At 47.8% G+C, this 12,500-nt stretch overlaps 1 protein-coding gene across 1 annotated transcript in view; it reads right to left on the bottom strand.

Moving 5' to 3' along the window:
• The window catches only part of tdrd7b (tudor domain containing 7 b), a gene marked incomplete at its 3' end in the record, with an annotated part of 21,862 nt that overhangs the window by 6,693 nt on the left and 2,669 nt on the right, over positions 1-12,500 (bottom strand). Inside the window, exons 3-8 of the mRNA XM_080860172.1 lie at positions 9,989-10,178; positions 6,740-6,822; positions 5,348-5,571; positions 3,825-4,438; positions 2,108-2,297; positions 1,172-1,283 (exon numbers count right to left, since the gene is read on the bottom strand). Of these exons, the coding sequence (XP_080716298.1) occupies positions 1,172-1,283; positions 2,108-2,297; positions 3,825-4,438; positions 5,348-5,571; positions 6,740-6,822; positions 9,989-10,178 (1,413 nt within the window). The remainder of the gene's footprint in view (positions 1-1,171; positions 1,284-2,107; positions 2,298-3,824; positions 4,439-5,347; positions 5,572-6,739; positions 6,823-9,988; positions 10,179-12,500) is intronic.

Raw genomic sequence — 12,500 nt, 5'->3', positions numbered from 1 at the left:
TGTATGCATATTTGGCATCTGTATCTTAAAGTTACAATCTTTCTTGAAATGTGGTTTGTATATACATGCATTCTCAAAGGCTTGCACCAAATAGCTTTAAACCAATCAGCAGCTCAGAGAAACTTTAAATCTGGGATTGGGCTTCTGGAACGTCAATCAAACACAACAGCACAAGTGATTTGCTAGTCTGAATGTGTCTGATTAGCTGGTCCTCTATATTGTTGATGCTGTTGCTTGGCAACACACCAAAGCTCCCTATACGATCTGATGAACGCAAGGCACTAATCTACTGCAAGTTAGCTTGAAACTAGTGCTGTCAGTTTAACGCGTTATTAACGGCGTTAACGCGAACCCATTTTAACGCCGTTAATTTTTTTATCGCGCGATTAACGCGATGTAAAAAAAAAAAAAAAAACTTTTTTTTTTTTTTTTTTTTTTTTTTTTAGATCAACGTTATTTTGCCCTCCCAAACTTTGTAGTAGGCTAACGTCACGTTTGAGTGAATGATGAGCGCGATACAGCGAAATGGATGATAAAAAGCTTCTGAATAGAAAGTTTACCTTTAAAAGTTGTGTTGTACAAAAGAAGCGAGCTTCACTGTTGTCTGAAAATGTCAACAGGCAGCTGGCAGCAAAAAATATTAAGCCATGGTTTAACTGCACTATAGGCTGAGTCCATGTTTATCTTAAATGTAATTGTATTTTGTACCGCCCTGTTCGGCAATGTTGTTTTTCAATAAAATAAAACATTGCTTAAAGCAAGCCAATCCACTTTTCCATGTTGATAACAGCATTAAAATAAAATAAAAATGATGGAAAAATGTTTTTTGAAGGGGGCATTTAGAATAGATAAAATTTGCGATCGCGATTAATTTTGATTAATTTAATCGCGATTAATTTTGAGTTAACTATGACAAAAATGCGATTAATCGCGATTAAATATTTTAATCGTTTGACAGCACTACTTGAAACACATCTTCACTAGATGATGACAATGTAAGAGCACACACACACACACACACACACACACACACACACACACACACACACACACACACACACACACACACACACACACACACACACACACACACAGAAACTCACACACTCACACTTTAGCCTTAACTGGATTCTGGCTGCTGACCAGTCATCTGCAGGAGGCTTGAACTCACCGGCCAGTGTACATTCAGTAGCCTGGAAGGGCAGTTTAAAGAACTTCTCATGCAACTCCAGCAGCTTGGTTTTGCTGATGACCTCAGAGAACCCATGATCCACATAATATACCTGCAAACCAACACCACGTAACACAGTAAATAAATAAATAACAAATAATGAATAATACATACACATATAAATGCATGACTATAAATGCAAAGTCTGCTCCTTTTGGGCAGGGCTATTAGTCTGGGAAGTCCCGCCCCTCTTCTACGGCCAATTTGATTTTGCCTCTGAAAAGGGTCTGGCAAAGATTGCACAGCCGTTCATTACAGCATTCTCAGGATCTCTGGGACCAATCACAAACTGGCTTTTGGCTACCTGGCGCGCCATTGGCGGATTTAAAATAACCACGTCTAGTATCAAAAGCGAAACCTAAGAGAAAAGCACAGCAAACTATAAACTGCTCTCGCGGCTGTCTTGGATGATTTCAAAGGCAAGTTTTCTTTGAAAATAGAACAGAAACTTGCTCTGAAACAATTCATAGAGAAAAAATATGTGTTTGTTTTATTACCGATCGTTGTATCGTTGTATAGTATCGTTGGTCTGATTGGTTAAAGGCGTGTCCAATTACGTGAGTGAAGTGGACCTCCATTTAGTAGTTTGCCAGACTAACTGAGCAAATGAAATGCAGTGAAGGGGCGGGGAATTCCCAGACAACAGGGCTATACCTGTCCAACAAACCGTACCGTCCTGTCCAACAAACCGTGCGCCATGTACAGCTCAAAGCCACACCCAACACCTTCATCTTAATCTGAAAACATACAGGCTCCCCGTAGACCCAGGTTCAAGTCTGGGTGGGGTGACTACTCTCTCCCCTTCATTACTTTACTGCCATGTGTTGGAGGTTACAGCGCTTGCACCTCATTGGCGGCACGGCCTTAATCACTCACCTTGACCTTGTCCGCCATGACCTCGCTCACTTGGGCGCGAAGAATCTCCTCCTCTTCCTCGGCACGGACAGCCGCCAGCTGCCCCAAGGCGGGAGAGGCCAGGGCCTTCCTGGTGTTATCCTGGCCGTAGAACTCCCTCATCTCGTCCTCCAGCTTCTCCTGGGCCTGGGAGTAGCCCTCTCCGATGTATCTGCAGACAACAACAATGTGAGGTTAGTTGCAGCTAAATAAATGCCTATAGAACAGGAAAGCTTGGTAAAACATTCACAGTATCCAACATGAATGTAAAGTCAGTCCCACACACATTACATTTCCTTTCCCAAAAAACACCCATAGCATACATAGCATTCTACTCAAGTATTAGCTTAGCACAAGTCTCAGCTGCCACACAACCCTTAGCAGAGCACAAGAGTCTCACCCGTACACACAACCCTCAGCTTAGCACAAGAACAGGGCTCCCACTATAATTGCTGACACAGACACTAAAACATGACACAGACACTGACACATCTTAAAAGTGACATGTAAGTGAGCAAGTACATCTCATTAGTCCTCCTTGTTTCCATCATGGTTCCCTCAGAATAAGGGGCTAGGATGTGAGGAGAGGAGACGAGGAAGGAAGGAAGGAAGGATAAACAAATAGGGTAATGAGAAATACCCACTGTTGATGCTTGCCGCTTCTTTTAAAGAAGCATTCCGGATCAATTGCTATTCGCTAACGATACGCTAGCGGCTAAAACTAACGAAATCTCTTGAAATGTGCTGACTTTGACATTATAACAAACTAGTTACTTAACAACTGTCCTAACACAGTCAAACATCAAGCAAGTGCAACACAAGACAAGGCAAGAGGGCAAATAAGCTAATTACTAGTTCGGCAGACAGTAGAAAGCCGGGCGGCGTCAGGCAATCTTACATTTAGCGGTTATACGCCTATGGACCCTGGTATGGCAATGGTACGGAGGTGATTCTCCATATTAAAAGTCATTGTAGCGCCCCAATTTTTTTCAAGCTGTTATTTTAAGGTAAAACTGCTTATCCTAACCTTAATCCTGAAGTATAATTGTTGCATACTGTTACTTTAACTGAGCATGACCGCTCAACTCACCTGCTTTAACTCAACACAACTGTCTCACCTGAACACCACAGGATCACCTTAACACAACAGTCTCACTTGAAAGCAGCAGGTTTACGTGAATGGTTTACCTCAACACACCTGGTTCACCTCAACACATTAGGTTTAAAACCTAGGTTGATTTAGCTGGGAATCAACAGGGAGTATGGCAGTCCCAGCCCATCACAGAGGTTTTACCTGACAACAGCTCACCTAAACACACTTGTTCTACCTCACCACAGCATCCTCACCTGAGCACACCTGTTTTACCTGAACACACCTGTTCTACCTCACCACCGCATCGTCAACTGAACACACCTGTTTTACCTGAACACACCTGTTCTACCTCACCACAGCATCGTCAACTGAACACACCTGTTCTACCTGAACACACCTGTTCTACCTCACCACAGCATCCTCACCTGAACACACCTGTTCTACCTGAACACACCTGTTCTACCTGAACACACCTGTTCAACCTCACCACAGCATCCTCACCTGATCACACCTGTTCTACCTCACCACAGCATCCTCACCTGAACACACCTGTTTAACCTCACCACAGCATCCTCACCTGAGCACACCTCACCACAGCATCCTCACCTGAGCACAACTCTATTGGTGCTGGCAGCCTCCACCACGAGCACCGACGGATACTCCTCGCGCGGTATCTGCAGCGCGGGCACGGGTGGGTGGCAGCTCAGACGCCTGCCCACCTCCGCCGGCGCCCGCTTGTCGCCCAGCTCCGCCCGGTTGCTGTTCTCGTCCTCCGCCGATCGCACGTACAGGATGGCCCGCTTGGGGTTGTCGGGCATGGGGTAGTCGATGGTGCAGAAGTCAGCGAGCAGCGCGAGGTTCTGGAGCACGTGCTCGGGCAGGGCGCTCTTGTAGGTGTCCTGGTAGAGCTTGGGCAGTGCGTGTGCCCACAGGCCGCTGCTGTACTTCAGCAGGAGCTCCCCGAGGTTCCTGCGCAGCTCTGGGGTGAGGGAGGGGGGCGGCGTGCCAGCTGTGGGGGTGGGCGTGGAGGGGCTTTGCGAGGTGGGGGTGCTGGTGGTGAGGATGGGGGTGCGGGGACGGGGTTGCTTCTGGGGGAGAGGAGAGTGACGGTCACCCCCTGGAGGGGTAGGGGTAGGGGTAGGGGTGCAGGGGGTACTGCTGGACTCCTTGGCAGGGTAGAGGAGGAGCTCGGCTGGGTTGGTGCTGCAAGGCTTCTCCACCTGAGAGAGAGGGGGCAAGAGAGGGAGAGAGAGAATGGTATTGGGTAGAGCCACACACACAGGAAGAGACACTCACACACTCACACACACACACACACACACACACACACACACACACACACACACACACACACACACAGACACACACACGCGCACACACACACACACACACACAGAAACTCACACACTCACACTTTAGCATTAACTGGATTCTGGCTGCTTTGCTTTTGCAAGTGATCACTGCAAGTGACTGCTTACTTTGCCGGTTCTATTTTGAGAGTGGTACTATTTATATACGACATGACAAACCTAAGAAGGGAACTTTGATCAGTGTACCAATGCTGTTGAAGGGAACCCGAAACGGTAGCAATCTCAGCTCTACTGTATATGATGCACAATAAATCAAAAAGCTAGCGACCCGCGATCATTTTGTTTCCAGTGAAAATCACATTTCAGCTCCGTTCGTTATTCACCCATGTCTTTTAACGCTTACTTAAGTGTAAATTATGTGTGTGTAATCTAAGTACTTATTTTATTTCACTCAAAATGGTCAGTTGTTTCCACGTGAACTAAAGCCCTGCAACCCTGAAAGAGTCTCGGGGTCAAAGTTTGTCTGTGCCTGTGATGGTGGTCCAGGCACACACACACACACACACACACACACACACACACACACACACACACACACACACACACACACACACACACACACACACACACACACACACACACACACAGACACTCACCCACACACACACACAGAAACTGACACAGACACACACAAACAATAGTAATAACAATAATATTTCACTCAAAATGGCCAGTTGTTTCCATGTGGACTAAAGCCCTGTAACCCTGAGAGAGTCTCGGGTCAGTGTTTGTCTGTGCCTGTGATTTGAGGGGTCTTACGGTGCAGATGTGGGTCCACTGCTCCAGGTCTTTAAGGGCTTCGCCCGGCAGCTCCTGCTTGTACAGTTCCCGGTAGAGCTGCGGAAGCTTGGACACCCAGAAGCCATTGCTGTACTTGTTCAGGATCTCTTTCAGGCGGCCCTGCACCTGGCCTGGGTTGTAGGACCCCGTCTGGGCCGTCTTGGGCTTTGCCTGCTGGGAGCTCTCGTTTAGGTTGGCAGGAGCTTGAAAAGAAAACAGAAAGATGTACATTTTATTATATCCGATTTTTAAGACACACATGTTTTGGGCACACTATATAATATATATATACTGTATATATATATATATATATATATATATATATATATATATATATATATATATATATATAAATAAACGTTTGTGTGTGTGTGTGTGTGTGTATACAGTATATATTTAAACATTGCACAAAAAGTAAGGAAATTTGTGTTTGGTAGATTATTTCTTTGTTGTAACAATGCTTCTCGGAAATAAATCTTATACCGTTGGAAAGCCTGTTTAGTTCCCTTTTAATAGGGGCCACATTCGTAAGGAACATGCTTTTGTGGGATGAGCAGCGCAGCTGAGTATGTGGGTTGCGCCCATGAAAAAGTTGCATATATATACACATACACACACACACACACACACACACACACACTAATGAGGTGCTATGGACCAGCTACACAGCAGAGTCTGTTCCCCCTCTGCATGGCCTCTATCACCTCCTGCAGGGAAGCTTCTAATCTAATGACAAACACTCAAGATATATGTATATGTACACACACACACTCAAGAGGGACCACTGATGTCTCTGCCTGTGAAGCTACTTGATAGCAGCTACGACGAGTCTGACACCAGATATTAGCCAAACCCAGGCATAGTACAGACTGCCAGGGATGATGTTTCTACCAAAGATGCAGGAGCTATAGTGTATAGGTGTATATATATATATAAGTTTGACATAGAGTGTAAGGCAGAATTCACTCTGAGAATGTCCATGCTTTTGATTTCATCATTTACAGTGTTTGGCCAGGTGGTGAAAAGGTAACGGTCACACCACACCGCCTCTCAACCTGGACTGCGCTTTTCCTTTACTGTCGTTGAGTGTGGAGATCCTCTCTTCCCCTGCACTCCATTCTATCATTCTGTCCGTCTCTACTTCACCATTTCTCTCACCCATTAAGTTAAAAGTTTGGTTATTCATCTCAGGTTATGTATCTCAAAGAGAGAGAGAGAGGGGGAGATAGAATAAAGAGAGAGAGAGAGGGGGAGAGAGAGGGGGAGAGAGAGGGGGAGGAACAGGGAGAGAGAGAGGGAGAGAGGGGGAGGAAGAGAGAGAGAGAGAGAGAGAGGGAGAGAGTGTAAGAGGACAGCAAGCGCTCTACTCACCACTAGTCTGTTGGGGGTTCCTGGAGAGATGTGCGTGGACCTCCTTCTGGAACCTAGAGGGAAGGGTCATCCTCTTGTCTGACCTGGAAACAGTGGGGCAGAGTATGAGTCTGCTGTCCAGACCATATGCTTATCCTGTGCTTCAGCTAACCTTATACCATTAGCCAGACCATACGCTAATCCTGTGCTTCAGCTAACTTTATACCATTAGCCAGACTATTCTTTAATCCTGTGCTGCAGCTAACCTTTTACCATTAGCCACACTAATCCTGTAATGTAGCTAGCCTCATACTATTAGACAGGGTATTCGCTAGCTTAGCTCGCTCGATTATCACTACCCTGAACATCTGCTGGTCTTGGGCTTAACCTAGACAGAGTATTCACTACTGACCAAAGTATTTGCTAATCATGGGCCAGCCTGAGATCATAGGTCTGTGCACCATCTAGCCTTATCATTCGCTAACAATGTGCTATAGCTAGCCTAGAGCATTCGCTAATCCAAGCATCAACCATTTTAAATCACATGACAGATTTCATTTGAAATGAACTGTGACCATTTAACAAGCAGTGCTGTTACTGTACTTTCTGAGCACTTTACCCTTTTTCACAAGCACAGGGGCTCATGGAAGGTGTGCAGGAGGGCAAGGCTAGATTACGGACAGAGCCAGGAGGGCAAGGCTAGAGAAGGGACTGAGCCAGGAGGGTGAGGCTAGAGTACGGACTGAGCCAGGAGGGCAAGGCTAGAGTACGGACTGGGCCAGGAGGGTGAGGCTAGAGAAGGGACTGAGCCAGGAGGGCAAGGCTAGAGTACGGACCGGGCCAGGAGGGTGAGGCTAGAGTACAGACTGAGCCAGGAGGGCAAGGCTAGAGTACGGACTGAGCCAGCGGGGCCAGGAGGGCAAGGCTAGAGTACGGACCGGGCCAGGAGGGCAAGGCTAGAGTACGGACCGGGCCAGGAGGGCAAGGCTAGAGTACGGACCGGGCCAGGAGGGCAAGGGTAGAGTACGGACTGAGCCAGGAGGGCAAGGCTAGAGTACGGACCAGGCCAAGAGGGCAAGGCTAGAGTACGGACTGGGCCAGCGGGGCCAGGAGGGCAAGGCTAGAGTACTGACCGGGCCAGGAGGGCAAGCGCCCACAGGGGCCTCAGACTGACAGGGGTCTCAGAGAGACGCATGCCACGCCCCTCTGAGGCTCAAGAAGATCTGAGAGCTGAAGTTCCAAGGAGTGTCTGTGTGTGTGTGTGTGTGTGTTCATGTGTGTGACGTATGTGAGTGAGAGGGAGATTGCCCACTTAAACCCTGGGGCGTGGCCTGAAACTTTCCAAGGTGGGGGGGGGGGAGGGTCTCCTCCAAAGGTGAAGTGCCCCTGGGACTGATTTGACCATATTCCAGCCATGCAGTAAGGTAAGGAGGAACCAAAATTGACAAGCACATCTCTCATTAAATGATCACGCATAAGACTGCACTGATTACACTGATTACCAGTGCAGCCAAATAACCAAGTTTGCTCCGATGCCAAACCTTTTCACTGCGCTTAATCATGTGCTGCAGGATATGACCGGAGCGGTCTTAATAAAGACGGCCTGATCAACACGAGAATGCACTGCTGTAGGGCGGCCATAGAGGATTCATTGTGCACCGCTGAACTGCATGTCCTTCCCTGAAGCCACACAAAGATAGAACTGTCATTCCTCAGTCTTTACAGGGAAAGCTCCTGGTACATCCGGTGGCTACTCTGTGAAGGAAAGGGATGTATCTGTGAATCTACAATCTCTAGACCATTCAGCACTCTAAGGCTCGCCACACGTGGTGAACAGGTGTAAAGAAAGGGTCAGGGTGTGTGTGTGTGTGTGTGTGTGTGTGTGTGTGTGTGTGTGTTTGTATATAAGGGGGGTTGGTGGGCTGGTGTATGCGGAGGAGGAGAGAAGAGTTTCTCGTTGCATTTGATTTGAGGTGTCAGATGAAGCGGCGGTGACTGGATCATTGAAAATGTGCTGAGTCACGCTGGGCCGGTTTAGCATGGCTAATCTGCGCTACAATAGGCAGGAGGATTAGGGGCCCCCCGGTGAGCACATGCCACTGGAACACCCCCTGACACACACAGTCACCCCCTCACACACACCCTCCATTGACTGTACAGTGCTGGCTTGGGGAGAGATGGATTGGATTGGACGGGGAGGAGAGGTGGGGGGGGGCTGCAAATGATACAGACAACAGTGGCACGGCACAGAGTGTGAGGTCAGTTGTTTTCTCTGAAAAGCATTTTGGCAGCAGACTGAGGACAGAGCACAGAGAGAGAGAGAGAGAAAGAGAGAGAGTGCTCACTCGTCTAACTGCATCCCCCCCCCCCCATGCTGAATAAGCAGCAGGCTATCGCTCTCATTCTCATTCTAGAGTTCTCTCCCTCCCTCCCTCTCTTACCCCTTGCTCAGCCACTCACACTCTTATCCCAACACTACTTTCATTCAGACCGGGTAACCAGAGAGAGAGACAGAGAGAGAACGAGAGAGAGACAGACAGAGAGGCGGAAAGAAAGAAAGAAAGAACCGGAAAGGGAAAGAGAGAGAGAAATAAGAGACAGACTGATACAATGGCACTGAGCTGGAACGGGTAAAGCAACTTTATCCATCTTTTTTGGCCAGTGGTCTGAATATTCTCTTCTCTTTTTACCCTTTATTTGGTGGACTCTTTCTTTTACTTTCACACCGTCCTATTCTCTTGTCTCCTCTGATTTTTGGCCAACTTTCTTCCTTGTCAATAACCCATGAGGCCATAATCAGCCGTTGGATAAATACTAGTAAATAAATACTATAGTTTCACCACCAAACCAGACCACTCCAGCCATAGCTAATCAACAAGCTGAACACGGAGACGAGCTAATCAAACCAGTGCCATCTGGTGTGCGGCTATGGCTCTCCAAGACAGAAAACTACAACTGCATGGGACCTTTGAGAAGCAGCTTGCTGATATGTTGTGCCGACCTGTTCAATCGCAAACATGAAGGTCCCACACATAAGACACACTAGCCATTAAAAAAAATGAAATGAAAAAAAAAATGATTTAAAAAAAACTGTTCAGTGCTAACCACACCAGGGTCTTGAGTTTGACAGTCAGGCGAGCACACATACTGCTAAAAATGTACCTCTGTGCAAGACTCTGAGTCCCTTTGGATAAAAGCCTCAGCTGCATCAATAAATACAAAGGTCAAGGTCATGACCTTTGACCCCTGCAGTTAAGCCAAGTCACTCACCTGTCCGAGGCAGAGGAGCCTTTCCGAGCAGGTGCGTTCTGGGCTTTGTTTTGGGAGGAGTTGCCCCTGCCGTCTGCCTGTCCGTCCCTCACATGTCCCTGCCGAGAGTCTCCGTATCCGCCAGGACGGCCGCTCCCCCGCCCTAGTCGCCCCCGGTGATCGGGTTGCCGTAGCGACGTCCTGGGCTTGGCTGCGGAGAAGAGTGGAAGTAGAGCACTGAGCTAAGGGAGGTTAAAATGCCACCAGTGTCTGATCAGGTCCCAAGAAGAAGAAGAAGAAGAAGAAGAAGAAGAAGAAGAAGAACAAGAACAAGAACAAGAAGAAGCAGCAGTGGAAGTAAGGGAGGCATTTTAATTTTTGTGAACAGTCTCTATTCGGTGAGATTACGGTTATGGCATTTAGCATACACTTTTGTCCAAAAAGCGGTGAATAGCGCTTAATTATGGTTGATTGATCCAACTTCATTTCCCATGATTCATCTCCATTTCCCATGATCCAACTCCATTTCCCATGATCCAACTCCATTTCCCATGATACAATGATGACACAATTGTAGTGCTTTGCCAAGCTGAGCAAGTGTGTGTAAGGCGCATGAAAAGAGACACGTGCTTACAACACTAAGGTCATGGGTCTGGTGGCCAGGAAAGGAGCACACATTCTGATGGAGAAGGTATGGCAGGACCATACTGTGTAAGTCACTTTGGATAAACGCATCTGCTAAATGAACAAATGTCATGGTATTGTAAACAAAATATCCAGTCTACTTTTGGGTGCGATACAAGGGTTTTACAGACAATCAGCTCCATCTGAACTTGAATCAGCCAAAGATATAGCCTACTGTTGTCTGACCTGCTAGAGCCTACTGTTGTCTGAGTCTGACATGATTGGCTTGCAACATCTCTGACTAGACACCCTTCCTTGCAACAGCTGCCACTGAAACACATCTGAGGGGAATCCCTCTAGTTAATTCTCACAACAAGGAATGTTACTTCACAGCAGGACAGCTAACCTAGCAATCAGCCAATCCAGCACCATTTCTCAGTGACATCACACCGTGCCCACAGCACCCATCCCAACAGCCTTATGCGAAGAGTACCCCTAAGTATGACATCATACCACTCCATCTGAATGTCCAATGACACCACACCATGCATTACTCTTGTTGACACCACACCTTTTTTGTCATGCCATCTATGGCATCATCATCATCATCATCGCTCGGTAACGTTAGTATCTAACGGTGATGTCATACAGTAGAGTTCAGCCTCTGAGCTCAGCGTTTCCTCTTACCGGAACAGCGGAGTCAGCGCCGTGCAGCCAGATCGCTCCCCTTGCTCGACAAGAGCCTTAAGACATGCTGCTCCCAGGCACGTGTCTCTGTGGTGATGCTGTACTCTGTCTGCTGGTGCCTGTGCTGACTTCACTCATCTACTCTTTCTGTCCTGCTCTCTTCTCCCTCTCCCTCGCTCTCTCTGTCTCCCCTTGTCTGATGTTTTCAGGTGTCTGTCTGTCTTTTTTCTCGCTCCTCTTGTCTGAGCTCTGTGTCGTGTTCTCTTCTTTCTCTCACTCTCTTCTCTTTGCTGTGCCTGTTAAGTCTCTCTCTTTCTCTCGCTCTCCCCCCCCCCTCCCTCGTGTGTAAACCCTGTTGTGTTCTCTCCTCTACTCCCTCAGTCTCCTGGTCTGTAAGCCGTAAGCCCTGCTGTCTCCTCGTCTGTAAGATCTGCTATGTGTCTCTCCTCTCCTCTCATTTGGTCTTGTCTGTGTGTCTCCTCTCCTCTTGTCTTGCCTGTATGCTGTAAGCCCTGCTGTTTCCTCGTCTGTAAGGTATGCTGTTTTCTTTCCTCTGTGTGTCTCCTCTCCTCTCCTCTGTTCTCCTCTCCTCTCCTCTGCTCTCCGCTCCTCTTCTCTGTAAGCTGTAAGCCCTGTTGTGTGTGAGTGGCTGAGCTCAGACGCTGTCGGCTGCTTTAAGAGTGGGGTGAGATCAGGAGAGCTGTGCCCTACTGCTGCTGTGTCTGTTGCTGCTGCTGCTTCTGCAGCGTCACTGCCTGACGTGACGGAGGAGTGGAGCGAGGGAGGAGATGAACCAGAGAAAAGAAGCAGTCTACCTTCCCACACTACCTGTGTGTGCGTCTGTGTGTGCGCGTGTTTGTGTGTGCGCGTGTTTGTGTGTGTGTGTTTGAGTATGTGTGAGTATGTGTGTGTGTGTGTGTGACACACACACACACACACACACACACTCACACACCCACACACACACACGTGCACACACACACACAAGTACGCGCACGCAGACGCAGACGCAGACGCAGACACACACACTTCTGGCCGTGCTTAGCACCTTTGCATTTCCATTACAAGATGAACAGCGCCAATGTGTGCCGCGCTCATTTTGGACCATCTTTTGATCCGGGCCAAACCGTGCTGGTCTGCCTCCAAACACCTGTTTTGTGATTGGCTGTGTACCCTAGTACTCAGTGCTTGCCGTAGTGTGTCTGTGTTTTTCTTTATCAAG

The sequence above is a fragment of the Sprattus sprattus genome, assembly GCF_963457725.1.
Source record: "Sprattus sprattus genome assembly, chromosome: 21".
Taxonomy (NCBI): domain Eukaryota; kingdom Metazoa; phylum Chordata; class Actinopteri; order Clupeiformes; family Clupeidae; genus Sprattus; species Sprattus sprattus.
Note: the sequence above shows the minus strand (reverse complement) of the source record. Positions and strands in the feature narration are given on the sequence as shown.